The following is a 24996-nucleotide window of genomic DNA, read 5'->3' on the forward strand; positions in this document are numbered from 1 at the left end:
CCGCTGCCTCTGTTTCTAGACAGGTGCATGATAATGGTCCATTCTAAATCCAAACAAATTTCACACATATAGTATTTAGTGTATGTAAAGACAAGATTAAATCAAGAATAATCTGATGGGTGACAATATTAGCCTATCACTTGTGAATGATATGTTATCACTTGTGAATTTTTGTATTTAACCTTTATGTAGGCAATTCAGTTTCCAGTTTGGGGAAGATAATTTTCAAAATAAAAATGCACCTTTATAATAAAAACATGACATGATAATGGTGTTTTCCTGCTAATGGAACATTCACACACTTATAGACTACTGCCGTGTGGGCATTGCTGCACTCATAATGTGAAAAAATAGACTAGTACTTATCAACATTTTAAGCTAAACGTTCTGATCTGTTGAGTCACTGCTTGGAGACAGAACACTGTGGAGTGGAGGCTAGAACTCTAGAACTCCACTCTGGACCTCCAAACCAGCTCTCCACTGTATGTTTTCATTGTTCCCCTCTAATCAGGGACTGATGTAGACCTGGGACACCAGATGGGTGCAATTCATTGTCAGGTAGAACAGAAAACCAGTAGGCTCTGGACCTCGTAGGGTAAGATTTGAGAACCCCTGCTCTGTAATATAGATATACAGTATAATATAATATACACTTTACTCTGCATTCTTCAGGTGGTCATGTCGACAAGACGTTCTGTATGCTGTATATGTCGAGAATAAGCTTCGATTTAGGTCTTGACATGCTGCATACAGGCAGCCTATATTCTGACAAAAGTAATGATTATGTGTGTTGTATTTATCTAGGATGTGTGAATTTCAAAGTGGAATTATTTCCATTCCAATGTGATGCCAAGACCGTGCATTATGAGTCACAAACCTAAAACTTGATCATCAGCCAAACTCAAGAGGGACAGTCTGTCATGGGATTGAAACTCAAAGGCATTGCCAAGTGGAATCCAACCCATGTCACCGTACAGCCATTAGATACTGACGTACACTGTAGAGATTGACAGCATTGACAGGAAAGCATGCGGGCGGCACTGTTGTTGTTTCAGTACTGTGATTTGAGTGTCCGCCCTGAGATTGGAAGGTTGGGAGTTCGATCCCAGCAGAGTTATTTCAGACTGTAAAAATGGGATCTGACGCGTCTCTGCTGGGCACTCAGCATTAGGAGATAGATTAGCCACTTCTTGACACGTCCCTCCAGGATTTTGACATTCTGCATAAAACTGTCTGATCATGTCAACACGTTTTTTTTTTCCTGTTAGCAAATTTTCGTAACAAATTGAACCGTTGTTTTTGCCAATTGTCATGCAAAACGTCAGAATAAAACAAAGAATGATGCGAAATCCTGGAGGGACTACTTGTCATGCCGAGTGGAATGTTAGCACAAACAGACTGGACTTTCCAGGCTAGAAATGTTACGTTTCAATGTGAGTTGTTAAAGGGCATGTTATGTCGGCAAGCAACTGATTGTATGGAATTTATTTGAGTCAGCAATACCTGACTCACTGGAACAGGTTCTTCTATGAATATAAAAGGTTGTAAATAGGTTGTGAATAGGTTGTGAATAGGTTGTGAATTGTGAATTGTTGTGTGTCATGTTGGTTATGAGCCAATTTAATCGGCACAGGCCTTTTTCATGAGAGAATCACTCATATGTCTGGAATTTGGAGGCCTACCTGGGTCGAGTTCGTTAGGGCAAAGCATTATAACGAAAATATAGGACCACAATGAATGCAGGTCTTTTTATATAATTGTACTCATTTAGTACACCATGATATTAAGAAAGTGACCTTTAGTGATGAAGCTCTCCACCATTTCATTTAGCTTTTGGAGGTCCAGCTCCTGAACAACCTCCTCTCAGGGCAATTCATATGATTTGGGAGGGCTTTCTGTATCCCCCATTTAGTGTGATATGTAACGAGTAGTTACGTTTTCATGCAGGCACGATCCACTCTCTTTTAATTGGTCATCTATGAATTTCTGGAAAATGGGTCAAAATTCTCTTTCAGGGTCAGTGTTAAAATTCTATGTCCATATGCATATTTTCCCTCAAGCAATTTCTACATCTTGGTGAAAATGAAAAACAACCTCAAAAGCGCTAACAAAAACCTTGAGGCAAATACAAAAAGCTTAATAAAGAGCAGTAACATTAGAGAGTAGTGATACTAGAGAGTAGTGATACTAGAGAGTAGTGATAAAAGAGAGTAGTGATACTAGAGAGTAGTGATACTAGAGAGTAGTGATAAAAGAGAGTAGTGATACTAGAGAGTAGTGATACTAGAGAGTAGTGATACTAGAGAGTAGTAATACTAGAGAGTAGTGATACTAGAGAGTAGTAATACTAGAGAGTAGTGATACTAGAGAGCAGTGATACTAGAGAGTAGTGATACTAGAGAGTAGTGATAAAAGAGAGTAGTGATACTAGAGAGTAGTGATACTAGAGAGTAGTAATACTAGAGAGTAGTGATACTAGAGAGTAGTAATACTAGAGAGTAGTGATACTAGAGAGCAGTGATACTAGAGAGTAGTGATACTAGAGAGTAGTGATACTAGAGAGTAGTGATACTAGAGAGTAGTGATAAAAGAGAGTAGTGATAAAAGAGAGTAGTGATACTAGAGAGTAGTGATACTAGAGAGTAGTGATACTAGAGAGTAGTAATACTAGAGAGTAGTGATACTAGAGAGTAGTAATACTAGAGAGTAGTGATACTAGAGAGCAGTGATACTAGAGAGTAGTGATACTAGAGAGTAGTAATACTAGAGAGTAGTGATACTAGAGAGTAGTGATACTAGAGAGTAGTGATACTAGAGAGTAGTGATACTAGAGAGTAGTAATACTAGAGAGTAGTGATACTAGAGAGTAGTGATACTAGAGAGTAGTGATACTAGAGAGTAGTGATAAAAGAGAGTAGTGATACTAGAGAGTAGTGATACTAGAGAGTAGTAATACTAGAGAGTAGTGATACTAGAGAGTAGTAATACTAGAGAGTAGTGATACTAGAGAGCAGTGATACTAGAGAGTAGTGATACTAGAGAGTAGTAATACTAGAGAGTAGTGATACTAGAGAGTAGTGATACTAGAGAGTAGTGATACTAGAGAGTAGTGATAAAAGAGAGTAGTGATACTAGAGAGTAGTGATACTAGAGAGTAGTAATACTAGAGAGTAGTGATACTAGAGAGTAGTAATACTAGAGAGTAGTGATAAAAGAGAGTAGTGATACTAGAGAGTAGTGATACTAGAGAGTAGTAATACTAGAGAGTAGTGATACTAGAGAGTAGTAATACTAGAGAGTAGTGATAAAAGAGAGTAGTGATAAAAGAGAGTAGTGATACTAGAGAGTAGTGATACTAGAGAGTAGTGATACTAGAGAGTAGTGATACTAGAGAGTAGTAATACTAGAGAGTAGTGATACTAGAGAGTAGTGATAAAAGAGAGTAGTGATACTAGAGAGTAGTGATACTAGAGAGTAGTGATACTAGAGAGTAGTGATACTAGAGAGTAGTGATACTAGAGAGTAGTAATACTAGAGAGTAGTGATACTAGAGAGCAGTGATACTAGAGAGTAGTGATACTAGAGAGTAGTGATACTAGAGAGTAGTGATACTAGAGAGTAGTGATACTAGAGAGTAGTGATACTAGAGAGTAGTGATAAAAGAGAGTAGTGATACTAGAGAGCAGTGATACTAGAGAGTAGTGATACTAGAGAGTAGTGATACTAGAGAGTAGTGATACTAGAGAGTAGTGATACTAGAGAGTAGTGATACTAGAGAGTAGTGATACTAGAGAGCAGTGATACTAGAGAGTAGTGATACTAGAGAGTAGTGATACTAGAGAGTAGTGATACTAGAGAGCAGTGATACTAGAGAGTAGTGATACTAGAGAGCAGTGATACTAGAGAGTAGTGATACTAGAGAGTAGTGATACTAGAGAGCAGTGATACTAGAGAGTAGTGATAGTGATACTAGAGAGTAGTGATACTAGAGAGTAGTGATAAAAGAGAGTAGTGATACTAGAGAGCAGTGATACTAGAGAGCAGTGATACTAGAGAGTAGTGATACTAGAGAGCAGTGATACTAGAGAGTAGTGATAGTGAATCTAGAGAGTAGTGATACTAGAGAGTAGTGATAAAAGAGAGTAGTAATACTAGAGTAGAGATACTAGAGAGTAGTGATAAAAGAGAGTAGTGATAAAAGAGAGTAGTGATACTAGAGAGTAGTGATACTAGAGAGTAGTGATACTAGAGAGTAGTGATAGTGATACTAGAGAGTAGTGATACTAGAGAGCAGTGATACTAGAGAGCAGTGATACTAGAGAGCAGTGATACTAGAGAGCAGTGATAATAATGATACGAGAGAGTAGTGATAATAGTGATACAAGAGAGTTGTGATACTAGAGAGTAGTGATACTAGAGACGAGTGATACTAGAGACGAGTGATAATAGTGATACTAGAGTGTAGTGACACTAGAGAGTGGTGATAATAGTGATACTAGAGAGTAGTGATACTAGAGAGTAGTGATACTAGAGACGAGTGATAATAGTGATACCATAGAGAAGTGATACTAGAGAGTAGTGATACTAGAGAGTAGTGGTACTAGAGAGCAGTGATACTAGAGAGTAGTGATAATAGAGATACTAGAGAGTAGTGATACTAATGATACTAGAGAGTAGTGATCATAGTGATACTAGAGAGTAGTGATACTAGAGAGTAGTGATACTAGAGAGTAGTGATACCAGAGAGTAGTGATAATAGTGATACTAGAGTGTAGTGACACTAGAGAGTGGTGATAATAGTGATACTAGAGAGTAGTGATACTAGAGAGTAGTGATAAGAGATACTAGAGAGTAGTGATGCTAGAGAGTAGTGATAATAGTGATACTAGAGAGTAGTGATACTAGAGAGTAGTGATAAAAGTGATACTAGAGAGGAGTGATACTAGAGAGTAGTGATAATATAGATACTAGAGAGTAGTGATACTAGAGAGTATAAATATTAGAGAGCAGTGATACTAGAGAATAGTGAAAATAGAGATACTAGAGAGTAGTGATAGTGATACTAGAGAGCAGTGATACTAGAGAGCAGTGATATTAGAGAACAGTGATACTAGAGAGCAGTGATACTAGAGAGTAGTGATACTAGAGAGTAGTGATACCAGTGATACTAGAGAGTAGTGATACTAGAGAGCAGTGATACTAGAGAGTAGTGATGCTAGAGAGTTGTGATACTAGTGATACTAGAGAGTAGTGATACTAGAGAGTAGTGATACTAAATATACTAGAGAGTAGTGATACTACAGATTAGTGATACTAGAGAGTAGTGATATTAGAGAGCAGTGATACTAGAGAGTAGTGATAATAGTGATACTAGAGAGTAGTGATATTAGAGAGCAGTGATACTAGAGAGTAGTGATAATAGTGATACTAGATAGTAGTGATAATAGGGATACTAGAGAGCAGTGATACTAGAGAGCAGTGATACTAGAGAGTAGTTATACTAGAGAGTAGTGCTTTTAGAGAGCAGTGATACTACAGAGTAGTGATAATAGTGATACTAGAGAGTAGTGATAATAGTGATACTAGAGAGTGGTGATAATAGTGATACTAGAGAGTAGTGATAATAGTGATACTAGAGAGTAGTGATATTCGAGAGCAGTGATACTAGAGAGTAGTGATAATAGAGATACTAGAGAGCAGTGATAATATGGATACTAGAGAGCAGTGATAATAGAGATACTAGAGAGCAGTGATAATAGGGATACTAGAGAGCAGTGATACTAGAGAGTAGTGATACTAGAGAGTAGTGCTTTTAGAGAGCAGTGATACTAGAGAGTAGTGATAATAGTGATACTAGAGAGTAGTGATAATAGTGATACTACAGAGTAGTGATAATAGTGATACTAGAGAGTAGTGATACTAGATAGTAGTGATAATAGGGATACTAGAGAGCAGTGATACTAGAGAGTAGTGATAGTAGAGAGTGGTGATACTAGAGAGTAGTGATAATAGTGATACTAGAGAGCAGTGATACTAGAGAGTAGTGATACTAGAGAGTAGTGGTAATAGTGATACTAGAGAGTAGTGATAATAGAGATACTAGAGAGTAGTGATAATAGTGATACTACAGAGTAGTGATACTAGAGAGTGGTGATAATAGAGATACTAGAGAGCAGTGATACTAAAGATACTAGAGAGCAGTGATACTAGAGAGCAGTGATAATAGAGAGCAGTGATAATAGAGATACTAGAGAGCAGTGATACTAAAGATACTAGAGAGCAGTGATAATAGATATACTAGAGAGTAGTGATAATAGTGATACTACAGAGTAGAGATACTAGAGAGTAGTGATACTAGAGAGTAGTGATACTAGAGAGTAGTGGTAATAGTGATACTAGAGAGTAGTGATAATATAGATACTAGAGAGTAGTGATAATAGTGATACTACAGAGTAGTGATAATATAGATACTAGAGAGCAGTGATACTAGAGAGCAGTGATACTAGTCTGCTAAATGACTAACATGTAAGTCTCTCTGGATAAGAGTGTCTGCTAAATGACTAACATGTAAATTGAAAATGTAAATCAGGCCAATGTACGAGATTAGCAGAGACAAGTTCAAGATTTACAGAATTACTGTAACTCACAACTTTATTTCCCCTTTCGTTTCAGGTTATTATGAAAAGGTATTTTAGCCTTTGTTTCCCAGTTCATTAAAACCAGTTACGCCTGTCATAAAGAGAACATGTCCAGGGTGAGTTACAAAGGAAACAACGTTGGCATCTGCTCTGACATTCCTCCTGAATGGATGGTTGGTCTGAGAAGGTATAAAGGTATTGAAGGTTGGATGCTGGAGGCAGATAGGTAGAGAGGAATCCTCCAGAGAGATCCAGGCATCATGTCCTCCTCCACACCGGTGTTGCTGCATCTGCTGCTACTGGTCTCCCTGGCTTCAGCGGGACACTTCTATGGAGGCTCCATGTCTGTCACCCCCAAAGGGAGGAACGCTGACGGAACATTCAAGGTGAGAGATATTCAGGGGATCATTGGCTGCTCCCAATTCTGATATTTTGCCCACACACACACACACACACACACACACACACACACACACACACACACACACACACACACACACACCTTCACATATGCTGCTACTATCTGTTAATTATCAATGCATAGTCACTTTATCCCTAATACCTACATGTGCATATTACCTCAATTACCTCGACTACCCCGTACCGCTGCACATTGACTCAGTACCGGTACTCCTTCAATATAGCCTCGTTATTGTTCTTTTATTGGGTTACTATTTTTCCTTTAGTTAATTAAGCAAATTGTTCTTACTTGTTTAAAACTCTGCGTTGTTGGTCAAGGGCTCGTCACTCAGCATTTCACGGTAAGGACTACTACACCTGTTGCATTCAGCGCAGGTGACACATAATTACAAATGTTTTGATTTGATTTGATTCTGAAGGGTATTCGTATTTGGTTGGACTCTTCAGAAATGTTGAATCACATCACGTCTATTCCAATACAATTCATTGTAATACGATGTACTAATAAGAGTGATTGCAATAATTGTGACTTTAGATCAATTATATTCAATCACCGTGTATTGTTTTATTTAGCATATGAGTATTTATGTTTTAATTAATGGTGTGCAAAGTCTTGTTCTTATCAAATAAATGAGAAATATGAGGCTATAGAATAAATACATTAGAGACGTATTCAGCTTTTGCATCAATGCTAAATGAGCACCTGGTATTTTCAGAAGGGAATAAATAACACAAGTTAATATTTCTAAATGTGTCTGTTTTTCCATTTGTTATGTTTTATTCAGTCTGAAAATAACAGGTGAACATGTTTCACTGGTCTAAACCCTTAGCAGATATGGTGCATGTGTGTAGGACAGAGAAAGGAACCGTTGTGCACCGGTTCTGTCATTGCAGTAAGTTAGTGTATTTCTGGCGCTCCATCCATACAGCCACTCAGATCATATTAGACATGGACTTAGAATCTCCAAGCCGTTACCTCCTTAATTACATGACAAATGCCACGCTTGACTCGGACAAGCTAAGGTTGTTTTTGATAACAATTCCCTACTTTGCAGATACATTTATTCTTGTATTTTGGAAAAAAAAATGACAAACCACCCACTTTCCAATTAAAGCATGTTTAAACAGGTTGCAGACGTTTTGCCATTAGACCAATTTAACAGTAGATTTATAGACCCGGGCGGTAGCGTAGCCTAGTGGTTAGAGCATTGGACTAATAACCGATAGGTTGAAAGTTCAAATCCGCCAAAGCTGTTCCAAAACAACAGCGTTTATCAAACTTCATCAGTCTAATGATGTTTTATTGCCCCATTACAATGTGACTTTCTGTTCTCCAGGTGGATTTACGCTACAAGAATACCCATGACTGGTGTGATTACGATGGCTGGTATTGTTCTTCAGGGAACTGCGGCTCTTCTGTCAAAGATGTCAGAGGCACAATTGACAGCAGCAGCAGAGGACGGAGTGGTTACAACAACCAGTGGTGTGAAACTGAAACAGTCGAGACCAGAAATATCCCCAGTGATAAACCTTTTCAATTGATGCAAGTTTGTTATGAAATACATGTAATCAATTTATTGAACATGCATTGTGCACAATGACTCATGGTTTTAGCTATACCGTTAAAACCTACTTCTACAAGGTAGACTCCCCTCTGAGTTTTTTTTTCAAAGACTGTGACGAAAACACTCGGTAAATGATATTGCTATGGTGGGTTTGATAACATTCCATCCCAAGTGACCACTTATCTAAATATGGTTTGTTGTTGTAACAGACAAAACAGCTGCTGTTGGATCCCAACAGTAAACGGTCTTGGACCTTGGAGCCTGGAAACACAAGTGGATCTGGGAACAAGATCTGATACTGGTGAACCCAACAGATCTCCAGTCACAGCCATTCTTCCTTTCATACGGTAACAACTTTCTGACTCCCAAAACATTACCTCTTTGAACCGATCAGTTGTATTTATATATACAATATAGGTTATTGAAATCCTAATTAGACATATTCCTACATTTTTGGCTGGCGGTAAAAAGGCGCAAGTGTCCAACTCAAGTTAATTAGCAATTTTGTTATGTAAAAAAAAAATAGCGCGATCGCATTTTCCAACCCTGACGACAGCAATTGACCGGTTTACCTTCAGCTCATTTGTGTTAAAGTGGGCGGGTGGCCATGTTTGAGGTGTGTCCAGGGGACCGCCCCCACACCGGTCCGTTCTTTTTTTTCTCCAGGCCCCGATCATTAGCCAGATAGGATCATGTTGTGCAACAAAAACAAAACCCTCTGGGCTATTTATTATGGTGGCTGTAACTTTATTCAGACATTTAGCCTATTTAAACAAGTTGTTGTTTTGTTTTTTTATTAGAATTGGATTAGAATTATACACTGTCTTTTCAGGCCTTATCGATAGCCTAGTGAAATTGATCTTGCTAATTGACTACGTTTGGCATTTCCATGTCCAGACTGCAATTTACAGTAGGCCTTGCCCCTATATCAGTGCACATGCTATAGCCTAGGTTCATTTCCATACTGAAGCAATACAATTAGAACAATGTGGACTGTAAACATGTTCAACATACTGTTTTCTGTCAACATGGATCAGCCTATTTAACTAACTAGGCTGTAACGGACTAACGTTCTAACCGGAGTTGATGACATCACAATAACTATATAAAATACCGTAAATACACAACTTGAAGCAGCCACACGTTTAGCCACGGAACACGTTCTGATTGGCCAGTGAGGGGTCAAAAGCCTCGATACTCCCACAACTGGTTTATTCATCGACTTGCCTAGTTAAATAAAGGTTCAATAAAATACATAAATACAAATCAAGGCTCAGCCCCTTTTGCACCACAGCCAGCAACTGCACATATACAGTGCCTTGCGAAAGTATTCGGCCCCCTTGGACTTTGCGACCTTTTGCCACATTTCAGGCTTCAAACATAAAGATATAAAACTGTATTTTTTGTGAAGAATCAACAACAAGTGGGACACAATCATGAAGTGGAACGACATTTATTGGATATTTCAAACTTTTTTAACAAATCAAAAACTGAAAAATTGGGCGTGCAAAATTATTCAGCCCCTTTACTTTCAGTGCAGCAAACTCTCTCCAGAAGTTCAGTGAGGATCCATGAATGATCCAATGTTGACCTAAATGACTATTGATGATAAATACAATCCACCTGTGTGTAATCAAGTCATTTATAAATGCACCTGCACTATGATAGTCTCAGAGGTCCGTTAAAAGCGCAGAGAGCATCATGCAGAACACACCAGGCAGGTCCGAGATACTGTTGTGAAGAAGTTTAAAGCCGGATTTGGATACAAAAAGATTTCCCAAGCTTTAAACATCCCAAGGAGCACTGTGAAAGCGATAATATTGAAATGGAAGGAGTATCAGACCACTGCAAATCTACCAAGACCTGGCCGTCCCTCTAAACTTTCATCTCATACAAGGAGAAGACTGATCAGAGATGCAGCCAAGAGGCCCATGATCACTCTGGATGAACTGCAGAGATCTACAGCTGAGGTGGGAGACTCTGTCCATAGGACAACAATCAGTCGTATATTGCACAAATTTGGCCTTTATGGAAGAGTGGCAAGAAAGCCATTTCTTAAAGATATCCATAAAAAGTGTTGTTTAAAGTTTGCCACAAGCCACCTGGGAGACACACCAAACATGTGGAAGAAGGTGCTCTGGTCAGATGAAACCAAAATTGAACTTTTTGGCAACAATGCAAAATGTTATGTTTGGCGTAAAAGCAACACAGCTGAACACACCATCCCCACTGTCAAACATGGTGGTGGCAGCATCATGGTTTGGGCCTGCTTTTCTTCAGCAGGGACAGGGAAGATGGTTAAAATTGATGGGAAGATGGATGGAGCCAAATACAGGACCATTCTGGAAGAAAACCTGATGGAGTCTGCAAAAGACCTGAGACTGGGACGGAGATTTGTCTTCCAACAAGACAATGATCCAAAACATAAAGCAAAATCTACAATGGAATGGTTCAAAAATAAACATATCCAGGTGATAGAATGGCCAAGTCAAAGTCCAGACCTGAATCCAATCGAGAATCTGTGGAAAGAACTGAAAACTGCTGTTCACAAATGCTCTCCATCCAACCTCACTGAGCTCGAGCTGTTTTGCAAGGAGGAATGGGAAAAAATGTCAGTCTCTCCATGTGCAAAACTGATAGAGACATACCCCAAGCGACTTACAGGTGTAATCGCAGCAAAAGGTGGCGCTACAAAGTATTAACTTAAGCGGGCTGAATAATTTTGCACGCCCAATTTGTCAGTTTTTGATTTGTTAAAAAAGTTTGAAATATCCAATAAATGTCGTTCCACTTCATGATTGTGTCCCACTTGTTGTTGATTCTTCACAAAAAAATACAGTTTTATATCTTTATGTTTGAAGCCTGAAATGTGGCAAAAGGTCGCAAAGTTCAAGGGGGCCGAATACTTTCGCAAGGCACTGTAATTGTGGTGGTGAAAATAGCTAAAATATATGACGTGCCTCCGAACCTGTAGCTCTACTGCCAGCTCTTAGACTGACCGTTGTGTTAGGTTTGTTCAAATAGAGCCCGTAGAGTTTACTCATTTCATGTGTTGTATTTCTGACTCCTGTCATTGTAGTGTTCCCCAGAACTGTCAGAGGTCCTACAACCTCATGGCCTTTGACCCTGACGGTGATCGTGTCAGATGCAGATACGGATTGGTCAGACCTGAGTGCGATAGCTGTGATCAGCCTTCAGGTTTCTACCTGGATCAGGTTGGTGTGGGCAGTTATTTTCAACACCTTGAATCTCATGTGATTGTTGATATATTGTCTTTGGTCTTAACCAGCTATTCCATTTGTGTTCTAACCTCTTCACTGTTAGGGCTCTTGCTCCTTACAATACGGCTACACTTCAACGAGTGGCGTCTACGGGTTTGAGCTAGTTGTAGAAGACTTTCCTAACCAACACATCACCCTGTCCTACACCGATGGCTCTAGTTCCTCCAGGGCACCGCTTCATGCAGGGAGACGCCGACGCTCCAGCTACCAAACAACCGTCTCCTATCGCTGGTGGTGGAGCCAAACCACCACAACTCCTTCTCCTTGGTGGTGGAGCCAAACCACCACAACCGCCCCCTGGCCCACCACCAACCCCGCCCCCCGGCCCACCACCACTACCCCCCCCTGTGACATTACCAGCGCCGCCACCACCACCAGGCCCACTACCACCGCCGCCACCACCACCACCAGGCCCACTACCACCGCCACTATCACCAGGCCCACTTCCACCATCCCCTCCTGTGACATTACCAGCGCCGTCACCACCACCGCCCCCGACACCACCACCAGGCCCACTACCACCGCCCCCGACACCACCACCAGGCCCACTACCACCGCCCCCGACACCACCACCAGGCCCACTACCACCGCCCCCGACACCACCACCAGGCCCACTACCACCGCCCCCGACACCACCACCAGGCCCACTACCACCGCCCCCGCCACCACCACCAGGCCCACTGCCCCCGCCACCACCACCAGGCCCACTACCACCGCCCCCGCCACCACCACCAGGCCCACTACCACCGCCCCCGCCACCACCACCAGGCCCACTACCACCGCCCCCGCCACCACCACCAGGCCCACTACCACCGCCCCCGCCACCACCACCAGGCCCACTACCACCGCCCCCGCCACCACCACCAGGCCCACTACCACCGCCCCCGCCACCACCACCAGGCCCACTACCACCGCCCCCGCCACCACCACCAGGCCCACTACCACCGCCCCCGCCACCACCACTAGGCCCACTACCACCGCCGCCGCCACCACCACCAGGCCCACTACCACCGCCGCCACCACCACCACCAGGCCCACTACCACCGCCCCCGCCACCACCACCAGGCCCACTACCACCGCCGCCACCACCACCCCCAGGCCCACTACCACCGCCCCCGCCACCACCACCAGGCCCACTACCACCGCCACCACCACCAGGCCCACTACCACCGCCGCCACCACCACCACCAGGCCCACTACCACCGCCACCACCACCAGGCCCACTACCACCGCCCCCGCCACCACCACCAGGCCCACTACCAGTGCACCGGTTCATGCAGGGAGACGCCGACGCTCCAGCTACCAAACAACCGTCTCCTATCCCACTACCACCACCACCACCAGGCCCACTACCACCACCCCCTGGCCCACTACAACCCCCCCCTGGCCCACTACCACCACCACCACTACCACCACCACCCCAGGAAGCCTGTATCCCTCCACTGCTCCCCTCAGCAAACTCCCTCTGCATTTCTCTCTTCTGGGTGAGCGACTCCTCTTCTGATGCTTAACAATGCATTGGATTTTTTTATTTTTTTATTATTTATTAATCAGTTAAGAACAAATTCTTCTTTAAAAAGACAGCCTACCGGCCTCCCGGGTGGCGCAGTGGTTAAGGGCGCTGTACTGCAGCGCCAACTGTGCCATCAGAGTCCCTGGGTTCGCGCCCAGGCTCTGTCGTAACCGGCCGCGACCGGGAGGTCTGTGGGGCGACGCACAATTGGCCTAGCGTCGCCCGGGTTAGGGAGGGCTTGGCCGGTAGGGGTGTCCTTGTCTCATCGCGCACCAGCGACTCCTGTTGGGCGCAGTGTACGGTGCACGGTGTTTCCTCCGACACATTGGTGCGGCTGGCTTCCGGGTTGGATGTGCGCTGTGTTAAAGAAGCAGCAGCGGCTTGGTGTATCGGAGGACGCATGACGCATGACTTTCAACCTTCGTCTCTCCTGAGCCCATACGGGAGTTGTAGCGATGAGACAAGATAGTAGCTACTACAACAATTGGATACTATGAAAAAGGGGTAAAAATTTAAATTAAAAAAAAAAAAAAGACAGCCTACCAGGGAACAGTGGGTTAACTATCTTGTTCAGGGGCAGAACAACAGATTTTTACTTTGTCAGCTCGGGGATTAAACAGGGCAACTTTTTGGTTACTGGCCCAACGCTCTAACCACTAGGCTACCTGCCCCCCCTCTAACCACTAGGCTACCTGCCCCCCCTCTAACCACTAGGCTACCTGCCCCCCCTCTAACCACTAGGCTACCTGCCCCCCCTCTAACCACTAGGCTACCTGCCCCCCCTCTAACCACTAGGCTACCTGCCTCCCCTCTAACCACTAGGCTACCTGCCTCCCCTCTAACCACTAGGCTACCTGCCTCCCCTCTAACCACTAGGCTACCTGCCCCCCCTCTAACCACTACCCTACCTGCCACCCCTCTAACCACTAGGCTACCTGCCCCCCCTCTAACCACTAGGCTACCTGCCACCCCTCTAACCACTAGGCTACCTGCCACCCCTCTAACCACTAGGCTACCTGCCCCCCCTCTAACCACTAGGCTACCTGCCCCCCCCCCTCTAACCACTAGGCTACCTGCCCCCCCTCTAACCACTAGGCTACCTGCCCCCCATCTAACCACTAGGCTACCTCCTCCCCCTCTAACCACTAGGCTACCTGCCCCCCCTCTAACCACTAGGCTACCTGCCCCCCCCTCTAACCACTAGGCTACCTGCCCCCCCCTCTAACCACTAGGCTACCTGCCCCCCCCTCTAACCACTAGGCTACCTGCCCCCCCCCCCCTCTAACCACTAGGCTACCTGCCCCCCCCCCCCCTCTAACCACTAGGCTACCTGCCCCCCCCCCCCCCTCTAACCACTAGGCTACCTGCCACCCCCTCTAACCACTAGGCTACCTGCCACCCCCTCTAACCACTAGGCTACCTGCCCCCCTCTAACCACTAGGCTACCTGCCCCCCCTCTAACCACTAGGCTACCTGCCCCCCCTCTAACCACTAGGCTACCTGCCCCCCCTCTAACCACTAGGCTACCTGCCCCCCCTCTAACCACTAGGCTACCTGCCCCCCCTCTAACCACTAGGCTACCTGCCCCCCCTCTAACCACTAGGCTACCTGCCCCCCCTCTAACCACTAGGCTACCTGCCCCCCCCTCTAATCACTAGGCTACCTGCCTCCCCTCTAACCACTAGGCTACCTGCCTCCCCTCTAACCACTAGGCTACCTGCCTCCCCTCTAACCACTAGGCTACCTGCCTCCCCTCTAACCACTAGGCTACCTGCCCCCCCTCTAACCACTAGGCTACCTGCCCCCCCTCTAACCACTAGGCTACCTGCCCCCCCTCTAACCACTAGGCTACCTGCCCCCCCTCTAACCACTAGGCTACCTGCCCCCCCTCTAACCACTAGGCTACCTGCCCCCCCTCTAACCACTAGGCTACCTGCCCCCCCTCTAACCACTAGGCTACCTGCCCCCCCTCTAACCACTAGGCTACCTGCCCCCCCTCTAACCACTAGGCTACCTGCCACCCCCTCTAACCACTAGGCTACCTGCCCCCCCTCTAACCACTAGGCTACCTGCCCCCCCTCTAACCACTAGGCTACCTGCCCCCCCTCTAACCACTAGGCTACCTGCCCCCCCTCTAACCACTAAGCTACCTGCCCCCCCTCTAACCACTAGGCTACCTGCCCCCCCTCTAACCACTAGGCTACCTGCCCCCCCTCTAACCACTAGGCTACCTGCCCCCCCTCTAACCACTAGGCTACCTGCCCCCCCTCTAACCACTACCCTACCTGCCACCCCTCTAACCACTAGGCTACCTGCCTCCCCTCTAACCACTACCCTACCTGCCCCCCCTCTAACCACTACCCTACCTGCCACCCCTCTAATCACTAGGCTACCTTCCACCCCTGGATGGAGGATTGAACATATGTATTCTTTAAACAACGTCAAAGCATTTATTTGTAAAGTATTGGCCTTGTGTACGTTTGTGTCTTTTCTACTTCAGTGGACTCTAGTGTTCCGTCCTGCGATGAGGGTATGTACCTGCCCAGGTTCGTGCAGCCGACACCACACAACGGAGAACATCTCCACGCCGAGGTCAACAAAGAGCTGGAGTTCAGGGTCAAGGCCGAGGCTACACACTCAACGTAAGAGACATGATAGTCTATAATACAGTATTGTACCCAGGATTATATTTCTAGTGCTTGAACTCCTGGCTGTAACAGTCCGTCCTGGCTGTAACAGTCCGTCCTGGCTGTAACAACACATCCTGGCTGTAACAGGTCATCCTGGCTGTAACAGTTTAGTCCTGATTTTAACAATAGATCCTGGCTGTAACAGTCTGTCCTGGCTGTAACAGGTCATCCTGGATGTAACAGTCCGTCCTGGCTGTAACAATAGATCCTGGCTGTAACAGTCCGTCCTGGCTGTAACAGTCCGTCCTGGCTGTAACAGGTCATCCTGGCTGTAACAATGCATCCTGGTTGTAACAGGTCATCCTGGCTGTAACAGTCCGTCCTGGCTGTAACAGTCCGTCCTGGCTGTAACAGTCCGTCCTGGCTGTAACAGGTCATCCTGGCTGTAACAATAGATCCTGGCTGTAACAGTCCGTCCTGGCTGTAACAGTCCGTCCTGGCTGTAACAGGTCGTCCTGGCTGTAACAGGTCATCCTGGCTGTAACAATGCATCCTGGTTGTAACAGGTCATCCTGGCTGTAACAGTCCGTCTGGCTGTAACAGTCTGTCCTGGCTGTAACAGTCTGTCCTGGCTGTAACAGTCTGTCCTGGCTGTAACAGGTCATCCTGGCTGTAACAGGTCATCCTGGCTGTAACAATGCATCCTGGTTGTAACAGGTCATCCTGGCTGTAACAGTCCATCCTGGCTGTAACAGGTCATCCTGGCTGTAACAGTTTAGTCCTGATTTTAACAATAGATCCTGGCTGTAACAGTCTGTCCTGGCTGTAACAGGTCATCCTGGATGTAACAGTCCGTCCTGGCTGTAACAATAGATCCTGGCTGTAACAGTCCGTCCTGGCTGTAACAGTCCGTCCTGGCTGTAACAGGTCATCCTGGCTGTAACAATGCATCCTGGTTGTAACAGGTCATCCTGGCTGTAACAGTCCGTCCTGGCTGTAACAGTCCGTCCTGGCTGTAACAGTCCGTCCTGGCTGTAACAGGTCATCCTGGCTGTAACAATAGATCCTGGCTGTAACAGTCCGTCCTGGCTGTAACAGTCCGTCCTGGCTGTAACAGGTCGTCCTGGCTGTAACAGGTCATCCTGGCTGTAACAATGCATCCTGGTTGTAACAGGTCATCCTGGCTGTAACAGTCCGTCTGGCTGTAACAATAGATCCTGGCTGTAACAGTCTGTCCTGGCTGTAACAGTCTGTCCTGGCTGTAACAGGTCATCCTGGCTGTAACAGGTCATCCTGGCTGTAACAATGCATCCTGGTTGTAACAGGTCATCCTGGCTGTAACAGTCCGTCCTGGCTGTAACAATGCATCCTGGCTGTAACAGTCTGTCCTGGCTGTAACAATGCATCCTGGCTGTAACAGTCCGTCCTGGCTGTAACAATGCATCCTGTCTCTAACAGGTCATCCTGGCTGTAACAGTCCATCCTGGCTGTAACAGGTCATCCTGGCTGTAACAGGTCGTCCTAGCTGTAACAGTGCGTCCTGGCTGTAACAGGTCATCCTGGCTGTAACAAAGCATCCTGGCTGCATCAGTCCGTCCTGGATGTAACAATGCATCCTGGCTGTAACAGTCCGTCCTGGATGTAACAATGCATCCTGGCTGTAACAGGTCATCCTGGCTGTAACAGTCCGTCCTGGCTGTAACAATGCATCCTGGCTGTAACAATGCATCCTGGCTGTAACAATGCATCCTGGCTGTAACAGGTCGTCCTGGCTGTAACAGGTCATCCTGGCTGTAACAATGCATCCTGTCTGGATGAGTCCGTCCTGGCTGTAACAGTCCGTCCTGGCTGTAACAGTCCGTCCTGGCTGTAACAGTCCGTCCTGGCTATAACAGTCCGGTCCTGGCTATAACAGTGCAGTCCTGGCTATAACAGTGCAGTCCTGGCTATAACAGTGCAGTCCTGGCTGTAACAATGCATCCTGGCTGTAACAGTGCATCCTGGCTATAACAGTGCATCCTGGCTATAACAGTGCATCCTGGCTGTAACAGTTTAGTCCTGATTTTAACAACACATCCTGGCTGTATCTAAAAATGTTATCACCTGTGGTACCTTTTCAGTGATTACAAATATTTTCTTCTGCAATCAATTATTTAGCTTAATGCAGCCTACTGTATAAGTTCACCAAAAGGTCTAAGAACACCAAGAGTTTTCCAATTAAGAGTAAATGTCTTTTCTGTGATTGATCTGGATTGGTGTGGCTGTCGCTTCGCTAAGTGAGATGCTTGTGACGTCCAACTCTGATGTCACCCCACATAAATTGCAATTTAAAAGCGGTTAAGGTAAGGGTTAAGGTTAGGTAAAGTTTGTTAAATAAAAATATATATATATTTCACCTTTTATTTAATAACCAGGTAGACAAGTTCTCAATTACAACTGCGACCTGGCCAAGATAAAGCAAAGCAGTGCAACACAAACAACACCACAGAGTTACACATAGGATAAACAAAACATGCAGTCAAAAACACAATAGAAAAAAAGTCTATATACAGTGTGTGCAAATGAGGTAAGATAAGGGAGGTAAGGCAATAAATAGGCCATAGTGGTGAAATATAATAATTACAATTTAGCAATTAAACACTGGAGTGATAGAGACTGGATTAATAGATGTGCAGAAGATGAATGTGCAAGTAGAGATACTGGGGTGCAAAGGAACAAAAAATAAATAACAGTATGGGGATGAGGTAGTTGGGTGGGCTATTTGCAGATAGGCTATGTAAAGGTGCAGTGATCTGTGAGCTGCTCTGACAGCTGGTGCTTAAAGTTAGTGAGGGAGATATGGGTCTCCAGCTTCAGTGATTTTTGCAATTCGTTCCAGTCATTGGCAGCAGAGAACTGGAAGGAAAGGCGGCCAAAGGAGGAATTGGCTTTGGTGGTGACCAGTGAAATATACCTGCTGGAGCGCGTGCTACGAGTGGGTGCTGCTATGGTGACCAGTGAGCTGAGATAAGGCGGGGCTTTACCTAGCAGAGACTTATAGATGACCTGGAGCCAGTGCCTTTGGCAACGAATATTAAACGAGGGCCAGCCAATGAGGGCATACAGGTTGCCATGGCGGGTAGTAAATGGGGCTTTGGTGACAAAAAAATGATGGCACTGTGATAGACTGCATCCAATTTGCTGAGTAGAGTGTTGGAGGCTATTTTGTAAATGACATCGCCGAAGTCAAGGATCGGTAGGATAGTCAGTTTTACGAGGGTATGTTTGGCAGCATGAGTGAAGGATGCTTTGTTGCGAAATAGGAAGCCGATTCTAGATTTCATTTTGGATTGGAGATGTTTTATGTGAGTCTGGAAGGAGAGTTTACAGTCTAACCAGACACCTAGGTATTTGAAGATGTCCACATATTCTAAGTCAAAACCGTCCAGAGTAGTGATGCTGGACGGGCGGGCAGGTGCTGGTAGCGATCGGTTGAAGAGCATGCATTTAGTTTTACTTGCATTTAAGAGCAGTTGGAGGCCACCGAAGGAGAGTTGTATGGCGTTGAAGCTCATCTGGAGGTTAGTTAACACAGAGTCCAAAGAAGGGCCAGAAGTATACAGAATGGTATCGTCTGGGTAGACGTGGATCAGAGAATCCTCAGCAGCAAGAGCGACATCATTGATGTGTACAGTGGTTTAAGTTAGGGGAGAGGTTAAGGTTAGGGTTCGGATTCAGGGTTGGGTCATCCAAGGATCCCACTTATCATTTACCTTTTCCATTTGATCTCCTTTCTAGGATTAATGATGTCATCGTCAGTGGACCTCTGAACATCACCAATCACATGACTACCCAGGGGGAGTTTGTCATCCGGTGGACACCCATCCGGGACAATCTGGGGGAGTATTTCCCCATTTGCTTCATCACTGAGGGGATTTCTGGGTAGGTCTTATGTTTTATAATGCTAGAAACATCACCAGAACTGCTGTTCTACTTCCTGTACGTTCTGCTACTTCCTGTGTGTTCTGCTACTTCCTGTGTGTTCTGCTACTTCCTGTGTGTTCTGCTACTTCCTGTGTGTTCTGCTACTTCCTGTATGTTCTGCTACTTCCTGTACGTTCTGCTGCTTCCTGTACGTTCTGCTACTTCCTGTACGTTCTGCTACTTCCTGTGTGTTCTGCTACTTCCTGTATGTTGTGCTACTTCCCTCTGGAGTTTCCTCTTTTTATGATATTTAATTTCACACGAGAGAGAGAGACTAATAATACATGTAATGATAATATTGTGCTGTTGTTCACCCTGATCTTCTCTAACACTTTCAGATCTAGTGTCTATCAGTCTGAGATGAGATGTGTTGTGGTGGAGGTCGGACGCAAAAAGGGTTTGTACATTATTCCACCATAAATATGTTGTGGTGTGTGATTGGACAATATGGTGTGGTGTGTGATTGGACAATATGGTGTGGTGTGTGATTGGACAATATGGTGTGGTGTGTGATTGGACAATATGTTGTGGTGTGTGATTGGACAATATGCTGTGGTGTGTGATTGGACAATATGCTCTGGTGTGTGATTGGACTATGTGCTGTGGTGTGTGATTGGACAATATGCTGTGGTGTGTGATTGGACAATATGCTGTGGTGTGTGATTGGACTATGTGCTGTGGTGTGTGATTGGACAATATGCTGTGGTGTGTGATTGGACTATGTGCTGTGGTGTGTGATTGGACAATGTGCTGTGGTGTGTGATTGGACAATGTGCTGTGGTGTGTGATTGGACAATATGCTGTGGTGTGTAATTGGACAATATGCTGTGGTGTGATTGGACTATGTGGTGTGTGATTGGACTATGTGCTGTGGTGTGTAATTGGACAATATGCTGTGGTGTGTGATTGGACTATGTGGTGTGTGATTGGACAATATACTGTGGTGTGTGATTGGACAATATGCTCTGGTGTGTGATTGGACATTATGCTGTGGTGTGTGATTGGACAATATGCTGTGGTGTGTGATTGGACAATATGCTGTGGTGTGTGATTGGACAATATGGTGTGGTGTGTGTGATTGGACAATATTGTGAGGCGTGTGATTGTATAATTGTGCACTTTAATAACAGAAGCTCTGAATACTGTATGATACATACTATACCTAGACAACACATCTGAAATCACCAAACATGAAGGAAAGATAAAAATGAAACTCGAAATGACCCCAACCAACTCACATCATGGGTCACAGTCAGATTGTTTTGATTAAGACATTTATGCAAAAGATGGGAAGAAATACAACAATAAGAAAACATCTCCCGTGACAGTCAAAGCCAAGGTGGTGTGTGACGAGACCAAGATGACGGTAGAAGTGGAGAAGTCCTCTGTTACTGAAATTCACGAGGACCACCTCCGCCTCAACGATCCCAGTAACTCTGCCTGCGACCTGCAACGCCTCTCTAACAGCACCCACATCATTGGAGTCATCCCCCTCAATGCCTGTGGCACTCAGATAGAGGTGAGGCCTCCGAGATGTCAAATATTATAGTGGGATGACACATGTACAGTATTCCACTTTGTGTGAGACCCATTCACTCCTGTGTGTCTGTCTGCGTTCTCTATATTGAACCTGGTTCGAGGGGATATTCACCCCAAGGCACCAGCTAGGCTGACAGATCTTGAATTGGTTTTGGTGAAGGGTGGATTTATGCTGCCTGTGGGAAGATTTGCCCTCAGAACAGTTTTGCATCAAAAGAGACACCAACATGCTCACTCATAACCCCAAGAGGTTCACAGCAATATCAGAACTGAAGCGATTGATCTTGGTGACGTGTGTAAAGTTCAGTGCCCACAAATGTAACTGTCTAGATGATTTCCCTCTCCATCTCTCTCAATCCAGGAGGACGACGACAACCTCATCTTCAAGAACCAAATCACCACCTTCGACAACCCCAACGACATCATCACCAGGCACCACCAGGTGGAGTTCCAGTTCTACTGCCAGTACGCCAAACGTGGCAACGTGTCCCTGGGCTTCACTGCACACAGGGACAGCATCACGGTGGTGGAGAAAGGCTTCGGCACGTTCACCTACCAGTTTGAGTTCTACCAGACCAGCCAGTTCGCCAACATGGTGGATCCCCGTGACTACCCGTTAGACGTGGAGGTGAAGCAGATGATCTACATGGACATCGAGGCCGTGTCCACTGTGAACAACACTGAGCTCTTCGTGGAGTCCTGCAGAGCGGCGCCGTACGACAACCCCGACTACCATCCCACCTACCCCATCATAGAAAACGGGTGAGACTGAGCACACAGATTCAGATCAGCTTTATTAGCACGAGTGGCAAGGCTACTGTTGGTAAAGCAAAGTGAGATAAAGACATCAACAATAACATTCTAAATAATAATAATAGTAATGGTGATTAGAGAAAGGAAACACACACATGTATATTAAAATATAAACACTGAGGCATTCATCAACCTCAGGGTGGACACTTGTCAGTAATGTGAGATGATAATAGATGCTGGGGAATATTCTAGACTAAAAGATTGTTTTACTGCACTTACTGTATGTACTTTACATATTTACTGTACTCTAGGTTTTAACTGTGTGTTTTTTTTTACCAGGTGCATTGTGGACGAGACGGTTCAAATCTTCTCACCGCGTCACCAGAGACATTTCCAGTTCGGAATGGAGGCTTTCAAATTCATCGGAATGCATGACCAGGTAAATGGGGACAGATTGCTGCATCATTCAAGGATCGTATCAAGGGTTATATCCTCTCAGTTCAGTGACCTTTAAACCCTCTGGCTATAGGTGTACATCAGCTGTTCAGTGACCTTTGAACCCTCTGGCTATAGGTGTACATCAGCTGTTCAGTGACCTTTGAACCCTCTGGCTATAGGTGTACATCAGCTGTTCAGTGACCTTTGAACCCCTCTGGCTATAGGTGTACATCAGCTGTTCAGTGATCCTGTGTGAGGCTGGGAACCCCAACACCCGGTGTGCCCAGGGCTGCGTCAACTCCACCTCCCCCCAGCCTGCTGGTCACCACCACCACCGCAAGAGAGAGGCCGCCATGCAAACGGCCAAACACCACATCTCCCAGGGTCCTTTGCGCCTGAGAAAGAGTTCAGAGAGCTCAGGTAAGCTAACCCTGAGGGGAAACGGCTGTAGCTTTAGATGAGCTACAAATTAAATGTTGTACTTTGTGTTATTGACGATACAGTATATTACAGTATATTATCAATGGTCCTCTGTTGCTCAGCTGGTAAAGTGTGACACTTGCAATGCCAGGGTTGTGGGTTCATATCCCAGAAGAAAAGACATGAGGATGTACCACTAGTGTAAGTTGCTCTGGTTAAGAGAGTGTCTGCTAAATGACTACACGTTTAGGAAGGACCTCCTCTACAGTGGAATTTTTCAACAGGAAATAACATCTCTGCATAAACAGGTGGTTTTTGTTTCACAAAGAGTTTCTGTGTTATAAAAGGTGTTTGTGTGTTTTTCTTGTCTTCCCAGTGACCAACGTGAACATGGGGTTGATGGTTGGGTGTATCGTAGCAGCCGTTGCCGTGCTGTGCGGAGTGATGCTCTACAAGTCCAAAACATCAGGCGTTAAATACCAGCCCCTGACAACATTTGAGACTTAGTCCCATGGCAACCATCCTTTCACGTAGAGTCTGCATTATAGAAAGAAGGATGGTGGGAAATATTGAACATTTGAAAAGTGGTCTCTTTGACTTTAACGATGAAATGTCTCTTGAGATCAATACAAGAATATGCATTAATCCGTAAACGTACTTAGCGGTGACTCCGATTATAACAATGTGTCTTGGCTGACCAGGTTAAAAGTTCTGAATAGCCACTCGAGCACCAGTAGGATTGCAGGTGTTCATACATCACAGGAAGCTGCTGAGGGGAGCACAGCTTATAATGTCCGGAATGGAGAGAATTGAGTGAATGGTATTTGATTCCACTCTACTCGTTTCACTCCAGCCATTACCATGGTCCCGTGATCCCCAATTAAGGTGCCACCAACCTCCTGTGATGTGTATATATATATATATATATATTTACTGTAGCCTGTCCTAAACACATTTGACCCATATAGTGCCCTCTAGTGTACAAATGAAATGTAATTTACAAATACAGAACAGCTATAATCCACACAACATCCGTAGAGGTTTGGCCCAAATGTCTCCTACAACTTGTTTGACCAGTTTAACTCCTGCTTCTTCTTACTGTCTGTATTGTGATGTGGGGAAAGTCATGTGATACTGGGATGTGCTCTGAAATATTTGACCGTTGTCACGTTCTGGAAAGCTTTCTATATTGGCCAGGGTCTGTTGAACCAGGGATCAATTACATTTATTTGTTGTGATTGTGTTACATCAAAATGGAACCCTGGTTAAAATAAATGTTTAGTCTATATGATGTAATGAATTACTGTAAAATTGCCCTTTCAAATAAATGAATGTATTGGTATTAATTGTAGCCATTATGTCTTGCACATGAATCATTAAAATACAATGTACATAGCATCTTTGTGTATCTAAAATAGTGTGTATGATTCTTCCTGGATCCACTAAAAATGAATGCCGCTTGTGCCTCCCCAGATGATCCAACATGGCTGCCCTGTTACATGTGGTCATCAGTGGAGCAGAAGTGCTTTGATTAACATCCTGCATGATCCATCATGGCTGCCCTGTTACATGTGGCCATCAGTGGAGCAGAAGTGCTTTGATTAACATCCTGCATGATCCAACATGGCTGCCCTGTTACATGTGGCCATCAGTGGAGCAGAAGTGCTTTGATTAACGTCCTGCATGATCCAACATGGCTGCCCTGTTACATGTGGCCATCAGTGGAGCAGAAGTGCTTTGATTAACGTCCTGCATGATCCAACATGGCTGCCCTGTTACATGTGGCCATCAGTGGAGCAGAAGTGCTTTGATTAACATCCCACATGATCCAACATG

General features: G+C 45.0%; 1 protein-coding gene across 1 annotated transcript; it reads left to right on the forward strand.

Annotated features, from left to right (window-relative positions):
* Positions 1 to 6832: 6832 nt before the first annotated feature.
* On the forward strand, positions 6833 to 24506 carry LOC110506998. The gene is made up of 14 exons (XM_036981798.1): positions 6833 to 7024; positions 8396 to 8601; positions 8833 to 8970; positions 11703 to 11838; positions 11948 to 13095; positions 13156 to 13388; positions 15918 to 16059; positions 19825 to 19968; positions 20349 to 20407; positions 21339 to 21529; positions 21911 to 22311; positions 22642 to 22741; positions 22965 to 23160; positions 23537 to 24506. Exons 1-14 carry the CDS (start codon positions 6899 to 6901, stop codon positions 23665 to 23667), a joined length of 3351 nt encoding a protein of 1116 aa, XP_036837693.1. The 5' UTR covers positions 6833 to 6898; the 3' UTR covers positions 23668 to 24506.
* Positions 24507 to 24996: the final 490 nt, after the last annotated feature.

The sequence above is a fragment of the Oncorhynchus mykiss genome, chromosome 6, assembly GCF_013265735.2.
Source record: "Oncorhynchus mykiss isolate Arlee chromosome 6, USDA_OmykA_1.1, whole genome shotgun sequence".
In the NCBI taxonomy this organism is placed as follows: Eukaryota; Metazoa; Chordata; class Actinopteri; order Salmoniformes; family Salmonidae; genus Oncorhynchus; species Oncorhynchus mykiss.

Excerpts from the sequence above, each read along its gene's own strand:
- LOC110506998 (XM_036981798.1), top strand. The coding sequence starts at position 6,899 with ATGTCCTCCTCCACACCGGTGTTGCTGCATCTGCTGCTACTGGTCTCC. Across the intron at positions 7,025-8,395 it reads ACGCTGACGGAACATTCAAG|GTGGATTTACGCTACAAGAA; the intron begins GTGAGAGATATT and ends TCTGTTCTCCAG. Across the intron at positions 13,096-13,155 it reads GCCGCCACCACCACCACCAG|GCCCACTACCAGTGCACCGG; the intron begins GCCCACTACCAC and ends CACCACCACCAG.